Source organism: Narcine bancroftii, chromosome 1 (assembly GCF_036971445.1).
Source record: "Narcine bancroftii isolate sNarBan1 chromosome 1, sNarBan1.hap1, whole genome shotgun sequence".
In the NCBI taxonomy this organism is placed as follows: Eukaryota; Metazoa; Chordata; class Chondrichthyes; order Torpediniformes; family Narcinidae; genus Narcine; species Narcine bancroftii.
In genome coordinates this window covers 106,856,560-106,884,448 of record NC_091469.1, presented here as the reverse complement: position 1 = coordinate 106,884,448, position 27,889 = coordinate 106,856,560, and the positions used below count along the sequence as shown (strand labels likewise).

At 41.5% G+C, this 27,889-nt stretch overlaps 1 protein-coding gene across 1 annotated transcript in view; it reads left to right on the top strand.

Moving 5' to 3' along the window:
- Positions 1-27,889, top strand: part of LOC138762259 (probable voltage-dependent N-type calcium channel subunit alpha-1B) — a 927,445-nt gene that overhangs the window by 762,752 nt on the left and 136,804 nt on the right. The window contains exons 27-33 of the mRNA XM_069935943.1: positions 6,117-6,213; positions 8,316-8,476; positions 9,695-9,832; positions 11,197-11,398; positions 17,954-18,118; positions 23,367-23,477; positions 27,410-27,493. Of these exons, the coding sequence (XP_069792044.1) occupies positions 6,117-6,213; positions 8,316-8,476; positions 9,695-9,832; positions 11,197-11,398; positions 17,954-18,118; positions 23,367-23,477; positions 27,410-27,493 (958 nt within the window). The remainder of the gene's footprint in view (positions 1-6,116; positions 6,214-8,315; positions 8,477-9,694; positions 9,833-11,196; positions 11,399-17,953; positions 18,119-23,366; positions 23,478-27,409; positions 27,494-27,889) is intronic.

Below are 27,889 nucleotides of genomic sequence, written 5' to 3'. Positions count from 1 at the left end.
TCGAATATTTCAATATTATTTCTTAAACTATATGTTATTTTTTCTAATGGAATACATTTATTCATTTCTATATACCATTGTTGTATTTTCAAATTATCTTCCAATTTCCAGGTTGACATAATACATTTTTTTGCTACAGCTAGGGCTATCTTAACAAATCTTTTTTGTGCATCCTCCAAGTCAATTCCAAATTCTTTATTTTTTATGTTACTTAGGAGAAAGATCTCTGGATTCTTTGGTATATTGTTTTCTGTTATTTTATTTAATATCTGATTGAGATCATCCCAAAATTTTTCTACTCTCTCACATGTCCAGATTGCATGAATTGTTGTTCCCCTTTCTTTTTTACATCGAAAACATCTATCAGATACTGTTGGGTCCCATTTATTTAACTTTTGCGGTGTAATGTATAGTCTGTGTAACCAATTATATTGTATCATACGCAGCCTCGTATTTATTGTATTTCTCATCGTTCCAGAGCATAACTTCTCCCATGTTTCCTTTTTTATCTTTATATTTAAATCTTGTTCCCATTTTTGTTTAGTTTTACCATTTGTTTCCTCATTTTCCTTTTCTTGCAGTTTAATATACATATTTTTTATAAATCTTTTGATTAACATTGTATCTGTAATCATATATTCAAGGTTACTTCCCTCTGGTAAACTCAAGTTGCTTCCTAATTTATCTTTCAAGTAGGATCTCAGTTGGTAATATGCCAGCGCTGTATCTCCCGTTATATTGTACTTATCTCTCATTTGTTCAAAGGATAAGAATCTACTTCCTGAAAAACAATTTTCTATTCTTTTAATCCCTTTTTTTTCCCATTTTCTAAAGGCAAGGTTGTCTATTGTAAAAGGGAGTAGCTTATTTTGCGTCAATATTAGTTTTGGTATTTGGTAATTTATTTTATTTCTTTCTACATGAATCTTCTTCCATATATTGAGGAGATGGTGTAATACTGGAGAAGTTCTATGTTGTACCAATTTTTCGTCCCATTTATATAATATGTGTTCAGGTATCTTTTCCCCTATTTTATCTAATTCTAGTCTCGTCCAGTCTGGTTTTTCCCTTGTTTGATAAAAATCTGATAGGTACCTTAATTGTGCGGCTCTATAATAATTTTTGAAGTTTGGCAATTGTAAGCCTCCTTGTTTATACCATTCTGTTAATTTGTCTAGTGCTATCCTCGGTTTCCCCCCTCTCCATAAAAATCTCCTTATTATTTTCTTTAACTCTTTGAAGAATTTTTCTGTCAGTTGTATTGGCAATGCCTGAAATAAGTATAGTATCCTTGGAAAAATGTTCATTTTAATACAGTTTATCCTTCCTATCAGTGTTAGTGGTAGCTCTTTCCAATGCTCTAAATCGTCCTGTAATTTTTTCATTAGTGGATTGTAATTGAGTTTATATAATTGGCCTAGATTTTTGTTTATTTGCACACCTAGGTATCTTATTGCCTGCGTTTGCCATCTGAATGGGGATTCCTCCTTAAATTTTGAGAAATCCGCGTTATTCATAGGCATTGCTTCACTTTTATTTACGTTTATCTTGTATCCCGACACTTCTCCATATTCCTTCAATTTCTTATATAGTTCTTTTATTGATAGTTCTGGTTCTGTTAAGTACACTATCACATCATCCGCAAACAGACTGATTTTATATTCCCTGTCTTTTATTTTTATTCCTTTTATATTATTATCTCTTCTTATCGATTCTGCTAGTGGTTCTATAGCTAGCGCAAACAATAATGGTGATAGTGGGCATCCCTGCCGCGTTGACCTGCTTAAGTTAAATTGCTTTGATACATGTCCATTTACTGTCACTTTCGCTAACGGTCCCTTATATAATGCTTTAATCCAATTAATATACTTCTCCGGTAAACTGAATTTTTGCAATACTTTGAACAAGTAATTCCATTCTACTCTGTCGAAGGCCTTCTCTGCGTCTAAAGCAACTGCTACTGCCGGTGCTTTATTTCCTTCTACTGCATGAATTAAGTTAATAAATTTACAAATATTGTCTGTTGTGCGTCTTTTTTTGATAAATCCAGTTTGGTCTAAATTTACCATTTTCGGTACCTGTTCTGCTAATCTGTTCGCTAATAGTTTAGCTATTATCTTATAATCTGTGTTTAGCAGAGATATTGGTCTATATGACGCTGGTGAGAGTGGATCTTTCCCTTGTTTTAGTATCACTGTAATTATTGCTGTTTTACATGAATCTGGTAAGTTTTGTGTCTCATCAATCTGGTTGATTACATCCAGGAGGGGCGGTATTATTAGGTCTTTAAATGTTGTGTAGAATTCTATTGGGAGTCCATCCTCTCCTGGTGTCTTATTATTTGGTAAATTTTTTATTATCTCTTGTATTTCTACTGTTCCAATGGTTCTGTTAATTTATTTTGTTCCTCTATTTGTAGTTTTGGTAGTTCAATTTTAGTCAAAAATTCATCTATTTTCCCTTCTTTCCCTTCGTTTTCGGTTCGGTATAATTGTTCATAGAATTCTCTGAAGTTTTCCTTAATTTCTTTTGGATTATATGTAATTTGTTTGTCTTTTTTCCTTGTTGCCAATACCATTTTCTTAGTTTGCTCTGTCTTAAGCTGCCATGCTAGGATTTTGTGTGTTTTTTCCCCTAGTTCATAATATTTCTGTTTTGTCTTCATTATATTCTTCTCCACCTTATATGTTTGTAATGTTTCATATTTTATTTTTTTATCCGCCAATTCTCTTCTTTTGGTTGTATCTTCCTTTATTGCTAATTTTTTTTCTATGTTTATTATTTCCCTTTCCAACTGCTCTGTTTCCTGATTATAGTCCTTCTTCATCTTGGTTGCATAACTTATTATTTGCCCTCTAATGAATGCTTTCATTGCGTCCCATAGTATAAACTTATCTTCCACTGATTCCGTATTTACTTCAAAGTACATTTTTAATTGTTTTTCAATAAATTCTCTAAAATCCTGTCTTTTAAGTAGCATGGGGTTTAATCTCCATCTATACATTCTTGGAGGGATGTCTTCTAGCTCTATTGCCAATAACAGGGGTGAGTGGTCCGATAATAGTCTAGCTTTATATTCCGTTTTCCTAACTCTCCCTTGTATGTGGGCTGATAACAGGAATAGGTCTATCCTTGAGTATGTTTTATGTCTAGTCGAGTAGTATGAGTATTCCTTTTCTTTTGGGTTTTGTTTCCTCCATATGTCCACAAGTTTCATTTCTTGCATTGATTTAATTATAAATTTGGTTACTTTGTTCTTCCTGTTAATTTTTTTCCCCGTTTTATCCATATTTGGATCCAAATTCAGATTGAAATCCCCTCCTATTAGTATGTTCCCTTGCGTATTAGCTACCTTCAAAAAGATATCTTGCATAAACTTTTGATCTTCTTCGTTAGGTGAATATATATTAAGTAGATTCCAAAGCTCTGAATATATCTGACATTTTATCATAACATATCTCCCTGCTGGATCTATTATTTCCTCTTCTATTTTAAATGGCACATTTTTGCTAATTAATATAGCCACTCCTCTTGCTTTTGAATTATACGATGCTGCTGTTACATGTCCTACCCAATCTCTCTTTAATTTCTTGTGCTCCAATTCAGTTAAATGTGTTTCTTGGACAAATGCTATATCTATTTTTTCCTTTTTCAGTAAATTTAGTAGTTTCTTCCTTTTAATTTGGTTATGTATTCCATTAATATTTAGAGTCATATAGTTCAGCGTAGCCATTTTATATTTTGTTTATCTTCTCTTTCCGTTTTTCCATCATTACCTTTCCTCCTTTTCCATTTCTGTTTTCTTATTTTCAACTCTTTACCAGACAACATTCCTACAACATCCAACATTTTCCTTATTCTCCTATTTCTATCTTCTTTATCCCCAATCTCCCCTTCCCCTCCTGAGTTGCCCTTTATCCCTTGTCGGACAACCACATCTCCCCTCTCCATTTGGATTTGCGAATCCACTCGCAAGCGTCAACTGATTTTGCAGTGACCGCTCTTTTCCCCCCACCCAGCCCCCCCCAGAAAAGATTTCGTTTTTTATATGTCACAAAGGTCACTCTTTTAGTTCCCTCCTTATTCTCTCTATTCCATTACCTTCCCTTATTAATTCTTGTCTATACTCTCTATGTTTTCCTCTAATTACAGATACTTTCACATATGCCCATTGTCTCTATTCACTCTTATACCTCTTTACCCGCATACATATCAATCGTGGTCATTTTTACCCTCCTTACCCGTCTTCATCCCTCAGTCTATTTTTGTCTTTACCCACATACATATCAATCGTGATAATTTTTGCTCTCATTACCCGTCTTCATCCCTCAGTCTATTTTTGTAATTGTTCTGCAAATTTTCGTGCTTCTTCTGGATCCGAGAATAGTCTGTTTTGTTGTCCTGGAATAAATATTTTCAATACCGCAGGATGCTTCAGTGTAAATTTATATCCTTTCTTCCATAAAATCGCTTTTGCTGCATTGAACTCTTTTCTCTTCTTTAGGAGTTCAAAGCTTATATCTGGATAAATGAAGATTTTTTGCCCTTTATACTCCAGTGGTTTGTTGCCCTCTCTTACTTTTTCCATTGTCTTCTCCAGTACCTTTTCTCTTGTAGTATATCTTAGGAATTTTACTACAATAGATCTTGGTTTTTGTTGTGGTTGTGGTTTAGGGGCCAATGCTCTATGTGCCCTTTCTATTTCCATTTCTTGCTGTAGTTCTGGACATCCTAGGGCCTTAGGGATCCATTCTTTTATAAACTCCCTCATATTCTTGCCTTCTACATCTTCCTTAAGGCCCACTATCTTTATGTTATTTCTTCTGTTATAATTTTCCATTATATCTATTTTTTGGGCTAGTAATTCTTGTGTCTCTTTAGTTTTTTTATTAGATTCCTCCAATTTCTTTTTTAAGTCTTCTACCTCCATTTCTGCTGCTATTGCCCGTTCTTCCATCTTGTCCATTTTTTTCCCCATTTCTGTTAAGGTCATATCCATTTTATTTATTTTCTTTTCTGTGTTGTTTATTCTTCTTCTTAAATCATTGAATTCCTGTGTTTGCCATTCTTTAAATGACTCCATGTATCCTCTAACAAGAGCAAGTACCTCCTTTACCTTGCCTTTCTTTTCTTCTTCTATTTCCCTGTACTCTTCCTCTTCCTCTTCTTCTTCCTCTAGGTTGACCATCTGTTGTTTCTTTGCTGCCCTTTCCTCCTCTTCTGTGGTCTCTTCTTGCTGCAGGTGTTCTGCAGCTGTCGTTGCCGGCTGTGGAGATCGACTCCCCAGCTGGTTCCCCCTCCCGTCGGTGTGTTTTTTTTCATGCGCGGTTGCGCACTTTTACTCGGCTCTGTGAGCCATTGTTGTAGTTCTCTTTCTACCGACCTGAGGTAGTGGGGTCTTCTCTCCACAGCGGGCCTCTTCGGACAGGTAAGGCCTTCACCTTTTTCCTCCGTTGTCTTCTCTTCCTCTCTTCTTTCCGTTGATTTTGATTTTTCTCCTTTTGTCTCCATCTTCTTTCCACCTTTATATTCACTTTTCTTTAACTTGTATTTCTGTGCCTTTGTATTTTCTCTTGTTTTTCCCGACTTTTCTGGAGAGGGCTGGAGTTCACCGTCCGGCCACTACTCCATCACGTGACTCCTCCCAGTGACACTTTACTTTCGATGGATACCGTGTGACCTGCTGAGCTTCTCCAGCATGTTTGTGTGTTGCACTTGACGCCAGCATCTGCAGACTTTCTTGTTTAATGCAGAATCAAAATCAGAATTAGAATTTGTTGTCATGAACATGCCACAAAATGTATTGTTTTACAGCAAGATCACAATGCAAATATTGCTATAAAATTGATTTAAAATAAATAAATTAGTGCAAAAATAAGAAAATGTGAGGTAGTGAGGTGGTTCATTGTCCATTCATAAAAGTGAAGGCAGAGTGGAAGAAGCTGTCCTTGTGTCCCTGGGTATAGGCTCCGGTACCTCCATCCCAAAGGTAGCAATGTGAAGGGGGTATGTCCTGGTTGGTAACTCCAAAGTTCCTGGCGTTACTGTGAACTGACATGGTGCCAGTGCTGCGGGATGAGCTAGATTGTGGTTAACACCTCCCCTTTCTTTGACAGTGGGAGCAGGGGGAAGGACCTCAACACCATCAAGTCGCTGCGAGTTCTCCGTGTCTTACGGCCACTGAAGACCATCAAACGTCTGCCCAAGTTAAAGGTACTACCTCTCGCATTATAATTAAATCCCAAAAATCTGTAGATTCCGTGGTTGAAGTAAAAGCACGAAATACTGGAGTTCAACAGGTCAAACAGTGTCCTTTATGTAGCAAAGGTAAAGATACATAACTGACGTTTTGGGCTTGAGCCCTTCATCAAAGTATGAGAAAATGCTGACTGGAAGGGGGGTGGTAAAGGCAGGAGATGATAGGAGGAGAAAAGAGGGGGCTGGCAAAGGCAGGTAATGATAGGAGGAGAAAAGAGGGAGCGGACAGCAGCAATAAGGCAGAGGAAGGATTCTGGGTGGGTGGAAGAACTGGAAAGATAGAAAAAAGGGGAGGGCAAAGAAAAGGCAAGCAGGTCTAATGGAAAGCAACGAGTCGATGTTCATGTCATTTGGCTGGAGAATGCCCAGATGGAAAATAAGGTATTGTTCCTCCAATCTGTGGGTGGTCTGGATGGGATAAAACACAAGGCCATAAACAGACATGTGAGTGCAGAGTATGACCCGATTCGAACTGATAGGCCTCTGGGAGGTTGCTGTGGTTGCGAACGAGCTGGAGGTGCTGGGCAAAGTGATCTCCCAATCTGCAACCGGTCTCTCTGATGTATAGAATTCCACAAAGGATGCACTAGATGCAGAAAATGAGTCCTCTGGATGTACAAGTGAAGTTTTGCTTCACTTGGAAGGCCTGTTTGGGGCCCTGCACAATGGGTGGAAGTGTGGGTACAAGTGTTGCACCTCCCATGGGCACAGGGGAAGGTCTTGGGGGTGCGATGGGTGGGGAGTGATGAGTGCACGAGGGAATCGTGGGGTGAGCAGTCCCTGTGGAAGGCCGAGAGGGGAGGAGAAGGAAAAATGTGTCTGGTGGTGAGATCCTGTAGTAAGTGCTGGAAATTCTGGTAGATAATGTGTTGGATATGGAGGCTGGTGAGGTGGTGGGTGAGGATGGGGGGGATTCTATCTTGTTGCATCTGGGGGCAGAAGGGGCCAGAGCAGATCAGTGGGAAATGGAGGCGATGCATGTGAGGGCAGAGTTGATAGTGGTGGAGGGGAAGCCACATTTCTGGAAAAAAGCAGACATTTCAGAAGATCTGGACTTGAATTATTATGCTTTTCCTATGTAATTTTTCCATATAAGTTGCTGGTAAAATCAAGCATCAAGATGTTTCCTTCTGACCTGCATACCCACGGTTTGGGAAGTCATTGACTTGTTTTCAGTCGCTGCACCTTGTCCACAGTTTGTTTTCATCCTGGCAAGACCAGGAGTTTCTTTCCTTTCAAATTCAGCTGCATTTTTACCGCATGAGCCACATGTTTCTGGCATAAAGATGGATTCATTGTATAGCATCTGCACAATTCATATTCTGTAAAAACATGCCCTATGCATCAGATCTTAATTTCTTCAAAAAGTTCTCTTACTAACTGTTCAGAAATTCTAGTTAAATGACACGAGGCTGTCTGCTATGGACGATATTTGGGTAATGCAGAGCCAGCTTGAGGGGAACTTCCTCATTCCACAGTTGTTGCAAAATGAAGTTCTGACAGGTTCCAAATGGAGGAAGCATGTCTTGAGGTTTACTTTAGACAATGAATGTTGAATTACAGTTGGTAATTCTGTTCCCTGACATAAAGAAGTAAATAACCTTTTACCCATGGGTCAGAGAACGCTGTCTGTAAAACCTGGGTCCACAATCCCAATAATAATCACAACAGGTATTACCCTTTTATTTATTACCTTTCGCCTGTGGGCCTGTGCTCCTCCCCATGCCCCTTGCCCCCCCACACCATTTTATTCAGGTGCCTGCCTACATTTTGCTCATATCTTGATGAAGGGCTCAAGCCCGAAATGTTAATTCTGTATTTATCTTTTCTACAAGTACACTGTGTGACCTGCTGTGTTTCTCCATCATTCTGTTTTTACTTCAATCACTGCGTCTGCAGACTTTTATGTTTCACTCTATCACAACATGCATCAGGTTTTCTGAAAGAAGAAAATTTCAGTTGTGATCTGTTCCGTTCAGTAAGTCTGGAACTTGGTCATGACTTTGCCAGTTTTGTCATTTTTCATTCATCTCCTACTCAACATGTGTTTCCTTTAGGCTGTCTTTGACTGTGTGGTAAACTCCCTGAAGAATGTCCTCAACATACTCATCGTTTACATGCTCTTCATGTTCATCTTTGCTGTCATCGCTGTGCAGCTCTTCAAGGGTAAATTTTTCTACTGCACTGATGAGTCCAAGGACCTGGAAAAGGATTGCAGGTAAAACCCTCCTCAAATGGGCATGACCAACAGAGTGCAGTGTGAAATGAATGATGTCGGTTTTCTCAAGCCTCTTCTCCAATCAGTAGTGCAGAACACATTAGTTTGCAATATCCATACTGCTAATTGAATGCCTTCATTGCCATAGAAACAGGCTATACAGCTCACCTTGTCGATGCCAGTCATCATACCTATTTCTACTAATCCTGCTTGCCTGCATTCATTCCATGTCCCTGTGCCCACCTCAAGCACCTTGCCAGATGCTTTTCTCACTTTTCCTGCCTCCACCACTGCCTCTGGTGCTTCTTTCCAGACACCCCCCTACTCTTTCTTGTGTACCATTTACCCCTCAGATCCCCTTTAAACCTCCTCCCTCTCACCTTTAATCTGGACCCTCTCGTTTTGGACAGCCCCAACATGGGAAATAGACCCTCTCTGTGCCTCTCATGTTACCTCTATCATGTTAGTTCTCAGGCTCCCTCATTCTGGGTAAAAGGGCACAGTCTGTCCAGTATCTCCTCATAAGCCCTCCAATTCAGGCCACATCCTTGTGAATCTTTCCTGCTCCCTCTCCAGCTTAATTGTGTCAGATCAGAATTGTTGTTGTTGTTAGACACTGCAAATCACCAAGTATGAAATTCTGGGCAAATTACTTTGTTCGATTTCAAAATTAATAATTGCAATCAACATTCCAATCTTACCTACTTTAAATGTATCAGATAAAACCTCCCAAGATTTTTTTGATAAAGTACTATCCACTCCCCCTTAGATGGCGAAGGTCTCAGTCCTGAATTGTTGGCCACCCTTTACTTCCTATGGATATCGTGAGACCTGCTGAGTTTCTCCAGCTTGTTTGTTTATTGCACTTGGCACACAGCATTTGCAGACTTTCTTTTTAACTAGTGTATAGTTCCCCAGTCCTCACCTAAGCCCCTTCACATTGTCTTTGTACACACACCATGTGAGATGCTTCCATTACAGAACTAATACTGTCTCTTCCATTCCTACATTGTCACTCTTGCTTTTGATCTTATCCTCTCTGATCCTGAATGACGCTAGACATTTGCTACAGCTCTGCGTTTTCCTGCTTTTACGTGCTCTTTTGATGGCTTTCACACGCTCTGACTTCCCTCATTACTTGAGAAGACAATGACTTTAACAGTCTCTCTCTAACTAGCCGCAAAGTGCATGCATTAATCTCCTGCTGTTGTTTTGCAGGGGTCAATATCTTGTTTATGACAATGATGAAATCGAGGCAGAACCCAGGGAATGGAAGAAGTGTGATTTCCACTACGATAACGTGCTGTGGGCTCTGCTAACGCTGTTCACAGTATCAACTGGTGAAGGATGGCCAACGTACGTGCATAGTGCTGGGCTCAGTTACACTCGTCAATGATTAGTGAGGATCTTTGAGGGCAACATTCTGGTGGTCACTGGCCACATCATCATCCAGCTGTGAATACCTCTGCATATTAACATAGAGCTTTACAGGAACAGATCCTTTTCCTCACATGTATGTGCTGAAAACCAGACTCAAGCTCTGCTGCTTACACTTGATGGATGCCCTTCCTTCCCCTTCCTATTCATGTGTCTATCTGGAAGCCTCTTAACCACTACTATTGTATCTGCTTCCACCATAACACCGAGCTTCCTGTTCCAGGCACCCACCACACTCTGTAAAAAAAACATTTGCCTCTTACATCTCCTTTAAACTTTCCCCTCTTACAGTAATCAGGTGTCCTCCGATATGTGACAATTTTTCCCTGGAGAAAAAATTATGAATGTCTACCTTATTGATGCTTCTCATACTTTTATAAACCTGTCAAGTCTCCCCTTGACCTCGAATGCTCCAGAGAAAGCAACTCAAGTTTGTCTCATGCTCAAACCCTCCAGTCCAGACAGCACCTTAGTAAATCTGTACCCTTTCCAAAGCCTTTACATCCCTCCAGTAATGGTGACCAATTTTACACACAATAATCCATGTGGCCTAACCAAAGTTTCATACAGCTGCAACATGATTTCTTTACTTTTATTTCCAATGCCCCACCCAATGAAGCTAAGCAAACTGCACACCTTCTTTCCCACCCTGTCAGCTTGTGTGGTCATTTTCAAGGAGTTATAGACTTGGACCCCCAGGTCCCTCTGCATATCAATGCATTTAAGAGTCATGCCATCAACTTTGTGTCATCTGCAGACTTACTAACCCAGCCACCTATATTTCCATCCAAGTCATTTATACATATAAGACCATAAGACATAGGAGCAGAAATAGGCTGTTCTGGCCATATTGTCTGTCCCACCATTCTATCATGAGCTGATCCATTTACCCAATCAGCCCCACTGCCCAGCCTTCTCCCATAACCTCTGATGCACTGGCTAATCAAGAATCTATCAATCTCTGCCTTGAATACGCCCAATGACCTGGCCTCCACAACTGCCTGTGGTGACAAATTCCACAGATTTACTACCCTCTGGCTGAAGAAATCCTAAGCATTTCTGTTCTAAGTGGATGCCCTTCAATCCTGAAGTTGTGCCTTCTTGTCCTTGACTCTCCCACCATGGGAAACAACCTTTCTACATCTACTCTGTCCATGCTTTTCAACATTCAAATTGTTTCTAAGTGATCCCCCCCCCCCCCCATTCTCCTAAATTTGAACAAATACAGGCCAAGAGCATGATGGTGATGTCACGCTCATACAGTTTTGTTTTCTCTTCCTCAGGGTTTTAAAGAACTCGGTGGATGCCACAGAAGAAGACCAGGGACCCAGCCCCAGCTACCGCATGGAAATGTCCATATTTTATGTTGTGTACTTTGTTGTATTCCCATTTTTCTTTGTGAATATTTTTGTGGCTCTGATTATCATTACGTTCCAGGAACAGGGTGATAAGGTGATGTCTGACTGCAGTCTGGAGAAAAATGAGGTAGGCATCAAGGATTTACCTGTTGTCTGAAGTGAAAAAAAAAGTCTGCAGATACTGAGATTATAAACTTGGTGCTGGAGTAGACCAGTTGGCCCATCGAGCCAACACCGCCATTTATTGGATCATGGCTAATCTTTCTCTTTCCATAACTAAACCCAGCCTTATCCCCATAACCCTTAACTCCCCTGCCCACAAGAGCTTTATCCAACTCTCTCTTAAATCTATCCAGCGAATCCGCCCCCACCACCTTCTGTGGCAATGCATTCCACAGATCCACAACTCTTCCAAAATCCAAAATTCTCCTCATTTCTGTCTTAAATGGCCTTCCCTGTATTCTTAAACTATGCCCTCTCGTCCTAGTCTCTCCCATTATTGGGAACATGTGCTCTGATTTCACCCTGTCAAGCCCTTTGATAATCCTAAATACTTCAATCATGTCTTCCCTCATCCTTCTAAACTCCATCGCATATGATCCCAGTCTTTGTAACCTATCCGCGTATGACAATCCTGCCATCCTGGAAACTAACCTTGTAAATCTGTGCTGCGCTTCCTCTTTCTTAAATATGTGGACCAGAATTGGTCGTAAAACTCTAGGTGAGGTCTTACCAGGGCCCTGTACAACTGCAGGAGGACTTATCCACTCCTGTACTCCAATCCCCTCTTTATGAAAGCCAACATACCATTCGTCTTCTTCACCGCTTGCTGAACCTGCTTGCTAGTTTTCAGACTGGTGAACAAGTGTGCCCAGATCCCTTTGCGTTACCCCACTCCCCAGCTTAACTCCTTTTAAATAATACTCTGCTCTCTTGTTTCTGTCTCAAAAATGGACAAACTCACATTTACTCACATTAAACTTCATCTGCCATTTCTCCCCACTCCCCTAAACTGTCCAAGTCCCCCTGCAATTTCCCGACATCCTCCTCACACTTCACACTACCACCCAGTTTAGTGTCATCTGCGAATTTGCATATGTAGTTATTAATTCCCGTCATCCAAATCATTTACATAAATGATAAACAACTGAGGATCCAACACCGATCCCTGCAGGACCCCACTCGTCACATTCTGCCATCCAGAAAATGACCCGTTTATCCCAACCCTTTGTTTCCTATTTCTCAACCAACTATCTAACCATGACAGCACCCTGCCCCCGATAACATGCTCTTTGATTTTGCTAACTATCCTGTGTGGGATCTTATCAAAGGCTTTCTGGAAGTCCAAGTACACCACATCCACTGCCTCTCCCGAGTCCACCCTCCTTGTTACGTCCTCAAAAAATTCCAGATTAGTCAAGCAAGATTTTCCTTTAAGGAACCCATGCTGACTACCACCTATACTATTATTCCTTCCTAAGTGTTCTACTATTTCTCCTTTAATTATGCTATCCAATATCTTCCCACTACTGATGTCAGGCTGACTGGTCTATAATTCCTGTATTCTCTCCCTCTCCCTTCTTAAAATGTGGTACTACCTCAGCCACTCTCCAGTCCGCAGGCACTTCCCCCGAATCTGAAGAACTTTGGAAAATGTCGACCAGTGCTTGCACAATTTCCAGAGCAACCTCTCTAAGCTCCCTGGGATGCAGCCCATCAGGCCCAGGGGACTTATCAGGCCTCAGTTCTAACAATTTGCTCACAATCACCTGCTTCTGGATCTGAATATCCATCAGATTCTCTGTTTCCTTCGGTAATTTCACCAAGTCCCGAGATACTGCTTGACTCCTACCCCTTATCTGATCATAACCTATATCCTCCTTGGTGAAAACCAATGCAAAGTATTTGTTAAATTCCTCAGCCATGTTCCCATTGATAATTTCACCTTTCTCCGTTTTTAAGGGCCCAATTTTGGCCCTAACCAATTTCTTCCTTTTAACATAACTGAAGAAGCTTTTGCTATCCCATTTCATATTACTTGCCAATTTACTCTTGTACTTCATTTTCCCCTCCCAATTGAGCTTGAGGTGCAAACGGACATTGGAGGTTACAATGTTTCTCTCTGTTGTTTTTTAAAGGCTTCCCAATTCTCTAACCTTGCTCTCTGCTTTGCCATCTTATACTTATTTCTTTTGGACCTGATTCTGCACTTGATCTCCTTTGTCAGCCACAGCTGCCATTTGCTCTTCGTAGAGCCTTTCCTCCTCATTGGAATGAATATATTCTGAATCCTGTGAAAAATGTCTAGAAATACCTGCCATTTTTGCCCAGTTGTCCTCCCAGCTAGAATGTCCTTCCATTTTATTTTGGCTAGCTCCTCTCTCATAGCTGTATAATCATCCTTATTCAGCTGTTGCACTAATATTACTGACTTCCTTTCCTTCTCCCTTTCCATTTGCAGATTAAAAGTAATCATACTATAGCCACTATAACCTAATGCCGCCCCTACCTCATGGCGCCCCTACCTCAAGATCCCTTATTAACTCCACATCATTGCACAGTATCAAGTTCAGAATCGACTTCCCCCTAGTAGGTTCCATCACAAGCTGCTCCAAGAATGTGTCTCGGAGACATTCTATAAACTCACACTCTAGATTTCCCACATCTACTTGATTTTCCCAGTTCACTTGCAAGTTGAAGTCACCCATAACTATTGTATCACTACCTCTCTGACATGCCATTCTTAATTCTTTATTTATACTGACTCCCACATCTGAACCCTATTATGGTTCTTTTGCCGTTGCAATTTCTCAACTCTATCCAAACAGACTCTACTCAACCTGATTCAATGTCTTTCCTTTACAGTGCCTGAATTTCATTCTTCACCAACAGAGCCACACCACCTGGAACATTAATTTCCCAATCCTGTCCCTCCTGCAGCCATGTCTCCGTTACTCCGATAACATCATAACCTCCAATGTCCATTTGCACCTCAAGCTCATCCATTTTATTCCTTATTCTCTGTGCATTCATATACAATATCTTGAAACTGTACCACCCTGCTCTCTCCAATTTGCTGCCTGACACCCTCTCTGAAACTCTCCTATCCCTCTTTGCTCCCTCCGGGTTTGAGATGTTCTCCTTCCTATCCATTTCACTATCAGTCTGGTTCCCCTCCCACTGTCAACTCAGTTTAAAACATATCCAACAGCATTATTAAACCTTACTGCAAGTATATTGACCACCTTTGGATTCAAGTGCAACCCATCCTTCCTGTAAAGGTCTTGTCTCCCGCAGAAGAGATCCCAATGGTCCATGAACCCGAAACCTTGCAACCTGCACCATTCCTCCAGCCATACATTTAACTTCCTATTGTTTTCATTTTTGCACCGTCCCACACACAGCACAGGTAGCAACCCTGAGATTATGACCCTGGAGGTCCAGCTTTTTAATCTCCGCCCTACCTTATGGTACTCCCTCTTCAGAATCTCCTCCCTCAATTTGTCTATGTCATTGGTACCCATGTGTACCAGGACATCCGGCTCCTCACACATTCCTGTCAGGATACCATGAACCCTGTCCAAGTTATCCCGCACTCTGGTTCCTGGAAGGCAACATACCATGCGGGAATACTTGTCAGGCGCGCAGAACCTTCTGTCTGTTCCCCTGATGATGGAGTCCCCAATGACCACCTTGTCCTTCCTCCTTCCATTCTGCACCACTGGCTCCCTTGATCCAATCTCAGACTGTTCAACTTCCCCAACATCGTCCAATACAATATATTGCAGTAAATAAAGTCCCAGTGGCATTCCATTTCAAATCCCCTACCGACGTGTCTGCCCATGTTCTCATGCATGGCCAAAATGAGACCATTCATAAATTGGAGGAACGATACCTCATATTTAGTCCAACCAGGTGACACTAACATCAGCCTCCAGTTTCCATTCGACCCCCCCCCCCAGTCCTCTTTCCTCCAGTACTTCATTCACAGAGCTACCCACCTCCCCTGATCAATTCTCACCATTTCCTCCTGCCCTCCTGTCCATGTCCACCTATAGTCTATGGCTATAGGCATATGTTCCGCCACTTGCCCCTTCTTTCCTCCACTCCCAACTTTTTTATTCAGGTGCCTGCCTGCCTTGTGCTCATACCTTGACGAAGGACTCAGGCCTGAAACATTGGTTATTTACCTTTTCCTCCCATCGATGCTGCAGGAACTGCTGAGTTTCTCCAGCACTTTTATGTGTTTACCCGTTGTCTGACTTGTGCAGGAGTTGATTTATGAATTCTCACATTCAGCTACTTCTCATTCCAAGACCCAGATTACCAGAACATCGTTCCTTTTCATGCGGAATATTAAGTCATGAATGCTTGCATCAACTGTAGGAAAATAATTTTTGCCTCTCATCCATCAATTTTAACACAAGAATTGTTCCAATTCGATTGTTTTTTTCAAGTTGTAAGAGAATTGTTCATTTTAAAATTTCATGGAAAGAAAATCGCTGGCGTATTGAATAAGTATGTGTGAGGTGGATTATGTGCGGAAAGATGGCCATATCACCTAACAACACATCTCAGCAGTGGAAATGGAATGGAGAGATGGATGGGGAGAGTGAAGAGGAACTACAGAGCTTGTAATGCTTTGGAATGATTGGAATTTAAGAGGCAGGGAGAGTTTTTGAGGGTCATCCTCTTGATGCTCTTGATGCATAATCTTAGAAGTTATCACATGTTATATGTTCATCTGGTTTACTGAAAATGATGGCCTCCCACATCATCTCAGACAGTTGGTTCCAGAACCTCTGCCTTTCTTTGTACAAATGAGCCTTTGAATTCTTCCACCAATCATCTAAAATCTATGTCCCCTGTTACTGGTTTCTCTGCTAGGGGAAACAGGTCCCCCAAGCCATCCTATCTCAGCACTTCATCAAAGTAATTACTTCAGTTAAATCTCCCTCTCCTCCTTCCCTTCTCCAAAGCAACAAGGGAGTATGAGTACAGGACCAAGTCCACGCATTATCCGGGCCAGAGCACAGGATGGAGGGAACAGGTGCAACATAAGAACTGACTGTCAGAGACGCAGTGATGAGAACTGAAGTTGATAAGATGAATATAATGTCCACTGCAATGAGCAAATGAAATGGAGTTCGGTGGAGTCTTGGAGTTGTGCAGCACTGAATTGGCCCCTTAGCCCACCACCTTCATGCTAACCCTTTGCCCATCTACACTAATCCCAAGGTCCATATTCATGACTCCACCACCTCCTCTGGCAGTGAGTTCCAGATATCAACCACTCACTGTGTGAAAAAAACATATCCCTCAGATCCCCATTTAGCTCCTTAACTATGGATGTTACATGACCTGCTGAGTTTCTCCAGCACTTCTGTGTACTGTACCAACCTCAGCCTCTGGAGGTTTCCTCTTTATCTTCTTCTCACCTTAAACATATGCCCTCTTGAACACCTACCATGGTTAAAAAAAAATGTTTTGACAAGTACCCAGCAGTGCCTCATAATTTTATATACTTTCATCTTGTCAACTCCTCAGCCTCCATTCCCTCCCCATAACTAAATGTGTCTATTCCACACAACTTCCTGGTGAACCTCTCCTCACTCTCTCCAGCACAGCAAAATCTCCTCCAGTGTTGTGTCCAGGAGAGCATACAATACTTAAGTGATCTAACCAGTGTTGACCAAGTTGCAACATAATGTCCCAACTTCTATATTTGCCCAATAAGCCAAACATTCACATGCCTTCTTCGCTGCCCAGTCTACCTGTGTTGCCACTTTCAGGGAACTGTGGACTTGGATTCCAGGTTTCTCTGACCATCAGCGTTCATTGGAGCCCTACTACTGACTTTACATGTCCCACCCCTACTTGGTTCACGAAGGGTGTCACATCACACTTGTTGGGATTCAATTCCAGCTGATAACACTCTGCCCAACTTTCTTCCTGACCTTAGACAACCTTCCTTGCTATCCAGCAGAGGAGCCTAAGGTGTAGAAGTTAAGGATCAAGGGTAGGTGGTGGGAAGAGAACAAAAATCCATCTTATGAGTGAAAAGAATCAAGCAAGCTGTGCATCTTGAGTGTGTGAATACCGAGTGATGCTACAACCAGCAGATGCAGATTGGTGGATTGCCATTTGATAAATAAAAATAGAAAATATTGAAAATACTTCTGAGGTCGACAATTCACGAGTGACAGATTAAACGGAGTTAAAATTCTGATAATGTGCCTTAAATGGCATGGCAAATGAAGAGTGGTGCCTGCTGAGAGAGGGAGGAAAGTTGTCAGATTGCGGCTGATCTGTCTAAAGGAGGTGTTCATTAGAAAGATGAAAAAAATGCAGGAACCGTTTCAAAACACTACAGAATTGGAAATCTGAAATAAATCAGAGAATGTTCTTTAGGTCAGGCAGTGATGGAGAGAGAGGAGCAAAGCTATTGTTACAATGAACCAATGTCAGCATCAACAATAGCATCTCATCTACCAGCCAGGCACATCAGAGCAGCCACAGCGGATTCACTTTTGGAAAGTGAATCTGGAACTATTGGAATTTGCCATCAGAGTTCCACATTTGAATATCACACAATCTCACTGTTACTCGGTGAATGTCGCATGCTTTTAATCCAACTCCACGGCCTTTGTCTAATTCAGACCTATTGCTGTTTTGCTTCCAGAGAGCTTGCATTGATTTTGCAATAAGTGCCAAGCCACTTACTCGATACATGCCACAGAACAAGCAAACATTTCAGTACAAGATGTGGAAATTTGTGGTCTCCCCGCCTTTTGAATATGTTATCATGGCCCTGATCGCACTCAATACCATTGTACTCATGATGAAGGTGAGGTATATCTGCTGGCACTCTGCCATCTGGAAAGGTTCTCTTTGGATTGGTTATCACATTTAAACAAGCAACATTGGTGATTTTCAGTGACAAAACCAGGCTGTTGTGTTTAAAGGACTGTTGATTATTTAAATTAATTTAATTTAGACATACAGCACGGGTTACAACCCCATCCAACCAACAAGCCCTTGCCGCCCAATTACACCCAATTAACCTCCAGCCCCTGTTTTGAAGGCTGGGAGGAAATCAGAGCACCTGGAGGAAACCCACACAGACCTGGGTAGAATGTATAAATTCATTACAGACAGTGCCAGATTCGAACCTAGGTTGCTGGCATTGTAACAGAAATGCTATGCTCTCCTTCCTATCCATTTCACTATCAGTCTGGTTTCCCTCCCCTTGCCAACTCAGTGTAGTTGGCAGCTGCTATGCTAACTGTGCCATTTTCATTTGTCATTATTACCCTCCTATGGTGGAAGCACAGACAGGAAACATGGTCTCAGGTGATGTTTGATATTCCCATCCTGCTGCTGCCTTTTATCAGTGAACACTATCTGTTGGCATGCAAGCATGGTCTGAACTGATTATTTACTGCAAGTTGGGCGGTGACATGATCCTGAACAATCATGTTGACAGTACAAGTCACCCAATGGACAGTTCCGAAATTTCTGTTCCTTTCAATCACAAAAGAATTCAGGAGGAAGGAGTCGAAGGTAGCTGAATCAATATTACTACTTAACTCCTGTTTCTTCCCACATTCCAGACGGACTAAGATGGTAGATTAATTGGTCATGTGGATGTATTTGGGCAGCGTGAACTCATGGGCCAGAAGGTGGGCTGCATCTCCAAATGTAAAAATATTAAAATTCCATCAACCGAAGTGAAAATTGGCTCTCTCTTCTCATCCTGCAAAGTAATTGTCAGTGAAGATCAGATCAGACAGATCAGATCAAATAATATTTATTGTCATGTAATAAAACTGAAATATAGCATTAAATGAAATTACATTTCTTCTGCTGTAAGGCAGACAAAGATTCAACATTAGCATTCCCTGGCGCCTCTTACAGTCAGAGAAAGACAAGCAAAAGAGAGTCCCTTTAGAGTCATTGAGTGTACATGGATTTGCCTCCAGCAATCCTGCAACCACAGAAGACTCCAGTTCAGTTCAAACCATCAGCAATCTGAGCATAGCTCCAAACCTCCGACGTGATGAGGAAGCCTTCAGCACCTTGGGCCCTTCAGGAGCCCTTCGTTCCCTCAGGATACTGTCAAATCCCAGTTCCGATGCCTGGCTCTCATGAGCCAATTTCCAGCAGCCTGGTGTGATTCCTTTGACCTCGTCACCAGCAGCCCACAGCCTGGATAGTTCCACACCTGCAGGACTCCAACAGCTCACCACTTGTGTGTGTCCTTCAGTCATTAAGTCCCTCGCCAGTCCACCACCATGGTCACCGTTATCTCCTCTACTTTTCAATGGTGCTCTGCACTAATCCCTTGCTTCCCCAGAGTCTGAAGCCCCTTGAGCCCACTGCCTAACACAGGCACCACTATCTTGGGCTCAAACCTCATGGATGCTCCAGATTTGCCATGTATAATCACCACCAACTTACTAGTTCAGTAGATGGTTGAAATTTTAGAACCATCTAATTATCATGAGATTTTAGACTGATTGTGAGGCAGTAATCTGATTCAGGAGTTGTCATAGTATTAAATAAAGAAGCTATTATCCGGCCTACAAATCAAACTGATGTGATCTGATGTATTTCATAATGTGTCTCTTCAAATTGGTTGAGTTTATTTAATTTGAAGCCATTTTGTCAATCCCACAGCAATTGTTGATAGGTAACTTTATTCCATTGATGTGTGTTCAAATTCACATCAAAGAACTAATGATTTGATAACATTTTTCTATGGGTTCATTGAGAGGAAATGTGTGGTTTATTGCCAGCATATTGAACAGGCAGAAAAATAAATCCTCCAATATACTAACCGGACAGTCTTCAGGAAATTAAAATTAAAAGAAAAATCAGCAATACCTTCCTAATGATTTCAGGGTAACAATTAGATTTAATAATTATAGATGAGATATTTGGGAAGAAAAAAATTGGTGGTGATATCAATCATAAAATAATGAATTGCAAGCCATCCAATAAGCATCCACGTCACAAAACAAAAATAGATTGAAATATCTTTCTAACCCAATAATCATGTAAAGATTTTGATTTTTTCATGAGATAGCGAAAGTTTCCATCTGTTTCTGCATGTGCCACATCATATCAGGGTTGGGCCATGTGCATTTAGTGTGAAGAATATTGATTGATTCCAGAAGGATAATAGCAAACAGACAGCCCACCCATCCTTGTGGTGGTTCAAAAGTAGCTTGCCATCTTAATCCCACCATCCAGCAGTAAGACTGTGGTCTCTGCCCATCTGAATCCCACCATCCAGCAGTAAGACTGTGGTCTCTCCCCATCTTAATCCTACCATCCAGCAGTAAGACTGTGGTCTCTGCCCATCTTAATCCCACCATCCAGCAGTAAGACTGTGGTCTCTGCCCATCAGAATACACCCCTACATTCATCTTAAAGGTGTTGCAGTGCCTTATTCAAACAATCAGCTCTCATTGCGACATTTTACCAACCCTAATATCATCCTCATTTAATTTCCTTTCTGCTGCAGCTTCTCAAACAGGGAGGGCAGCACTTTGCTATTTTTGGTCAGCTGACTTTATAAAGTCATTAATAATGATTGAATGGGCAGCAGTGTGATATATAATGGTGTGGGAGGTAAAGTGAATATTTGTACAAATCCATATAAGAAAAATGAGCAGGAATGGGGCAGGCACTTCGAGTCTGCTCCACCATTCAATACCTGCCTTTTCCCTGTAATTCTTAGTTCCCCTCCTGTGCCAAAATGTATTTATCTGTGTCTTAAGTCTGTTTGATGAGACAGCCTCTACTTGGGCAGATAGTTCCAGATTCACCCTGGGAGAAGCAGTTCCTCTTCATCACTGTCCTAAATCCACTCCCACAAACCTTGAGGCTATGTACCTTAGTTCGAGTCTCTCCCACCAGTTTCATTCTTCTGAATTATAAATGAGTGCAGACCCAACGGACACAATCTGTCTTCATAGCCTCAGCTCCTCATCCGTGGAATCCACCTGGTGAACCTCTTTTGCCCTGTCTCCAAAGCCTACAAGTAAGGAGTCCAGAATTGCATACATTACACCAGGCTGCTGGAAATTGGCTCATGAGAGCCAGGCATCGGAACTGGGATTTGACAGTATCCTGAGGGCCCTTGTTGATTTTTAAAGTTTCCCAAATCTACCAATTTTCCACTACCCTTGATGACAATGTATAGCTGTGCTTTTATTTCTTGATTTATCCGAGGCTGGCTATACCTCCCTTCCTGTCTTTGCTTTTAACTGGATATGTTAACTGTGTCTGGCAGATCTTTTTTTTTTAATATTTTATTTATCACACTATGAACCATATTGACCAAAATACACACAAACATTTCCCTCTTGAATATACACAGTGTCATTTTCTCCCCTTTCTCCCCCCTCCCTTCCCTCCCTCCTTCCCACACCCCTCCCCACCCACTCAACGTTCAACATATATGATACATTAAACCCATTAAACAATGTCATCACACAATGAAAATAAGCAAAAAAATTGTGTCATCTACTTTTACACACTGGGTCAGTTCATTTCGTCGTCTTCTCATTCTGTCATTTTTGGTGGTGGAGGTCCGCGGTAGGCCCTCTCTGTTGTGTTCCATATACGGTTCCCAAATTTGTTTGAATACTGTGATGTTATTTCTTATATATTATTTTCTTCCAATGGAATACATTTATTCATTTCTATGTACCATTACTGTATTCTCAGGCTCTCTTTTGATTTCCAGGTTGACATTATACATTTTTTTGCTACAGCTTAAGGTTATCATAATAAATCTTTTTTGTGCTTCATCCAAATCGAGGCCAAGTTCTTTACTTCTTATATTACTTAGAAGAAAGATCTCTGGATTTTTTGGTCTGTAACTTTTTGTGATTTTATTTAATACCTGGTTTAGATCTTCCCAAAACTTTTCCACTTTCTCACATGCCCAAATTACATGTACTGTTGTTCCCGTTTCCTTCTTACAGTGAAAACATCTGTCTGATACTGGTGGGACCCATTTATTTAACTTTTGGAGTGTGGTGTATAGGCTGTGTAACCAATTATAGATCTGAATATTGAAGTTGAACGTACAAAATGCTATTACAAAACCAGTGACCCGGGTTCAAATTCAATGTGGTCTGTAGGGATTTTCTGCGTGAGTTTTCTCTGGGTCCTCTGATTTACTCCCACCCTTCAAAATGTATGGGCGATGTAGATTAATTGAGTGTAATTGGACAGTACAGGCTCATGGGCCTGAAGTGCCTGTTACCATGCTGTATGTCTAATTTTTTTTAAATTTAAACATCAGAAAATGTAATTGTTTGTTTTATATATTCTGTGCATTATGGTGCACGTCGTATAAAACTCAAAACTTGAAACATCGTGGCATCTTGTGCATGTTTGTGGGTTGGTAACATGACAAAACATGTTTCCAGTGCACATCGATAAATGTACACTGATTTTAATGGTGAACTAGCTGCATGAGACAATTCACTCAAGTCCACTGGATACCACATGAGTGACAAATAGATTCTTTTCTAGAGTTAAACAAGAAAATCTGCAGATTCTGAAGTGGAGAGCAAAACACAAAAGTGCTGGAATAACTCAACAGGTCACACAGCATCCATAGGATGTAAAAGGTAACCAGAGTTTCTGGCCTGGGGCCTTCGTCAGGTATGCATAGAACCATAGAGCACCTCAACACAGGAACAGGCCCTTTGGCCCTTCTAGTTTATGCCAAGCTATTGAACTGCCTAGTTCCACCGACCTACACCTGGACCAAAGCCCTCCATACACCTCCTATCCATGTTCCTATACATGTACCTATCCAATTTTTTTGTTATATGTCAAAATTGAACCTGTATCATACCTAACAAAGAGCCTGGGCCTGAAATGTTGATTGCCCTTTTACGTCCTGTAATGCTGCATGACCTGCTGACTTTCTCCAGCACGTTTATGTACTGCAGATTCTGGGCTAATGAGTTACTTCATTCCTTACATGCAACAGTTCAGCCTTGCTGATCCTATTGTCCTTACTCTAGAAAGGATTAAGCCTAATTCCTGTTCTTGTATTTTTTCTACAGTTCTATAATGCTCCTGGTCCATATGACAGAATGCTGCAATACCTGAACATACTCTTCACATTTCTGTTCTCCATGGAGTGTGTGTTGAAGCTTATTGGCTTTGGGGTTCTGGTATGTTACTTTGCATTGTACATTTAAAACAATTGAAACAATTGCAAGACACTTTCTCATTTCAGAATAAGGAAAACCTTGCTACCGTATTGATTAAATTAGTGATTGTATTTTCACGTACCCAGCCAAGAATCATAGTTTCAGAAAGACTTGCACAGATCTGGAGCTTGGTTGTGTTATCCTCACAAAGTAGCAGGAGATTTGAATGAAAACAGAGAGATCGCCCACTGGCATGTGGTTACAAGTGGGCAGTCACAACAATGTGCCTGTTCCAAAACTTCGAAGGCTGAAGGGCCTGTACTGTGCTGTAGTGTTCTATGTTCATGGGTTTTGAGCCTAGAGATCAGAAACACCACCACATAGAGGGCTGAAAAAGGCATGATAAAGGGAATAGAGGGTTGAGACCTGGCAGGCATCAGGACCCATTTGTGTTGGCACAAAACCAAATAGATGAGGGTCACTAGCACAGGAGTGGCTTGTGGAGGCGTGATGATCTTGGCAATGACCAGTGATCCCCACTCCTTTGGCCACGTGAACTGAGCTTCCCCTGGATGAAACCACAAAGCATGTCTAATGCTTAAGTCACTTCAGACGCGCAGCACAATTCCAGCAGAATCCTTAGTTGAAAGTGATGAGACATGCCCATGGTTGGCATAGATAGCATAGTAGTTAGTGCAATGTTATTACTGCACTGTCTGTAAGGAGTTTGTGCGTTCTCCCCATGTCTGCATGGTTTCCTCCCATGTTCCAAGGATATACGGGTTTAGCAGATTAATTGATCACATGGGTGTATTTGGGTGGAGTGGGCTCGTGGGCTGGAAAGGCCTGTTACAATGCTATATCTCTAGATTTAAAATTAAAGTGATGAGAGACATTTGGTGCACTTACCTTCACAGAACAAGAGAGTGAGTTCAAAGAGTATGGACATACAAGACATTGGTTAGACCACACTTAGAATACTGTGTACAGTTCTGGTTGCCATACCAGAGGAATGACGTGGCAGCAATAGAGAGGGTGCAGAAGGTATTCGCCAGGACATTGCCTGGAATGGAGGGCTACAGTTATAAGGAAAGATTGGATCGATTGGGTTTATTCTTACTGCAGCATAAGGATTTGATGGGTGTCCTTATGGAGGTTTATCAAATTATGAGGGCCATGCACAGGACAGAAAGGCAGTCATTTTTTGCCAAGGGAAGGTATTCTACAAACAAAGAGTATAGATTTGTGAAAGGGGAGAATTTTAAGAGAGATCTGAGGAGCACATTTTCTACACAGGGGTTAGTGAACAAGTTGCCAATAGTGGAGGAACCTGCAGCTACAACATTTAAAAAGCGAGGTGCATGGACAGGAAAAGAATAGAAGGACACAGGTCAAATGCATCTGTTGGCATGGATGATTCGGGACAAGGGATCTGTTTTTGTGCAGTACAAACTCCATGGAGTATTTTGTGTAGTTCTGGGTGCTAGAGTACAGGAAGGGTGTGGTGGTACTGGAGAGGGTGCTGAGGAGATTCACAAGGACATTGCTTGGAATAGAGGATAGGGGCAGCTTTCTTAGAACACTGCCTCTTGTAGATGTTCTTGATGGAGTGAAGACTGACACCAGTAATATCACAGGCCAAGTTAACAACTCTCTGGAGTTTTTAAACTGATGGGGAGAAATTGGATTGTTTTCCTGGAGAAAAGGAGGATCACCTGATCGAAGTATATAAAATTATGAGAGGTATAAATAGTAGGAATAGTGGCAGGTGTGCCAAAAACAAGAGGGCACAGAATTAAGATGAGAAGAGTTTAAACAGGTAGCTGAGGGCCTTTTTTTTTAACATAGGCAGTGGTAGATAGAGTATTTGGCAATGGGGAGGCATTCAGGAGGGAGATAGATCAGCTAGTTGAGTGGTGTCACATCATCAACCTTGCAGCCACTGTTAGCAAAACCAAGGAGATGATTGCGGGCTTCAGAAGGAATCCAGGAGAACATGAACCAGTTTTCATCGAGGGTCATGAACTTCAAATTCCTGAGTGTTAACATCTCTGAGGATCTATCATGGAACCTCCATGTCGATGCAATCACAAAGAATGGTTGCCAGTAGCTATTCTTTGTGAGGAGATTGAAGAGATTTGGTATGTCACCAAAGACTCTTGAAAACTTCTACAGGTGTATCGTGGAGAACATTCTGGCTGGTCACAGCACTGTCTGGTACAGAGGTGCCAATGTTCAGGGCAAGTAAAAACTCCAGAGGGTTGTTAACTCAGTCTTCAACATCACGGACACCAGACTTCACTCCATTGAGGCGGTGTCTTAAGAAAGCAGGCTCTACCTTCAAGGACCCCCACCATCCAGTATATGGTCTCTTCAATGTGCTACCATTGGGAAAAGGGTGCAGAAGCCTGAAGGCAAGCATTCATCAACACAAGGACAGCTTCTTCTCTGCTGTCATCAGATTCTTGAATGAACAACAAACCATAGACACTATTGTAGCTAGCTGCTACAAGCTATGGCTCTGCAGAGCGTATAGCACAGGAGAAGTTATGGCTGGCTGCAGGTTAGCTCAGAAAGAACTCGCTGTTCCCACAAAGAACAACATGAACCCCATCTGAATGTAGTTAACACTGAGCTTCATTGGGCTTACAGCCCTGCTTTTATTCCAAAGAAGAGGGGTGTGATCAAATCCCCTCAGCACTGATTGGTGCATTTGCAATCCGCTTTCCTTGTTAGGCCAGTTAGGCTCCTTTAATTGTAGCTAATTGGAGGGCAGCGCTACGGGCCTTATGCAGCCTGCTGGATCGTCGCATTCATCCTTCATTTTGTGAGGCACCCCGAGAGGGCTGTGAGGGACCACCACACTATCTTGCTCTGCCTTTTTCTTTTTCTTGCACTAATTTTATGTTGTAATGTGGTTTGTATAAATGTTTTGACTGTGATGCTGCCACAAAACAATGAATTTTGTGACGTGTTCATGACAATAAATTCTGATTCTGGAATGAGCTGTAAGAGGAGGTGGTGGAGTCAGTTACAATTATTATGTTTCAGAAGCTTTCAGGCAAACATTTAAGTAGGCAAGGTAGAAAGGCAAAGTCCTAAAGTGGGTAAAGGGGATTAATATTGATTGGCAAAAGGGTCAGCGCGGTTGTCATGGAGGGCCTGTTCTTGTGCTGTGTGATTCTAGTCAGAAAGCATGAAAACAGACATTTCAGCCCAATTTGCCCACGCTGACCAAAATGTCCCACGTGCACTAGTCCCGCCTGCCTGGGCTTGGCCCATATCCCTCTAAACCTATCCATCTAAATGCTTCTTAAACATTACAATAGCCACCTCCTCCAACAGCCCATTCCACACACCCACCACCCCTGTGTAGAAAAAAATTATCTCTTAGGTTCCTGTAACATCTGTCCCTCTTCAACTTAAATTTATATCCTGTGGTTCTCAATTCCTCTAATCTGGGCAAAAGATTCTGTGTGTTCACCCAATCTATTCATCTCAGGATTTGGAACACCTCGATGAGAATTCCCCTCATCCTCCTTTGCTCTAAGGAATAAAGCCCCAGCCTACTCCACCACTCCTGGTAGCTCAGGTCCCCCAAGTCCTCGTAAATCTCCTCTACTCCCTCTCAAGCTTTGCAACATCTTTCCCGCAGCATGAAAGATGTAATTAACCTGGACATTTCACTCCAACGGGCACTTGCACTTTTGTTTGAAATGATATGCTGACATGTCTGTTCTGTGAACTTCCCAGTGCAGAAGTGGTGCATGGGTTGTATTTGTCCTGGAGCGATGCCTCCTGGGCTATTTAACTCAACCCCTCCCATTATAACTTGGAATTGAAACTAAAACTATATCAGTATAGCATCTGCACAAACCACTTAGTGTGATATATGCAGTGATGGAGGCTTGTTTGCTGACAATTTAGCAATGATTTTCTCTCTTTTCCCATAGAATTACTTCCGTGATGCATGGAATGTCTTTGACTTTGTAACTGTGCTGGGAAGTATAACTGATATTTTAGTCACTGAACTAGCGGTGAGTATTTCTGACTGATCTCAAGCCACATCAGTTAAAGCAGGCTGGGTTCTTGAACTGTGTAAATTTGTCTTTCAATTTTGTCACAAGTGAGTAAAAAGTTCCAAGTTTATCCTCTTGGATCATTGCCATTTACACGAAGGAAACTTGCACCATATCAGTGTTTTTCACCCAGAAACTGAAATTAGGTTTTCCCAATGCAATGTGTTTCAGACTTAAATTTCAGGATTTTTCAAATTGAATCCATTAACATTTAAATTTAAACCAATCAAAATAATTCAGATAATAATTTGGCTGCAATAATGGAAAATCTGGTGGAAAAGGTTTGATATCAAACTCTTGGTTCACATCTGTGCCTCTGCTTTATTCTCACACTCTCTCCCCCACTCCCTTCCT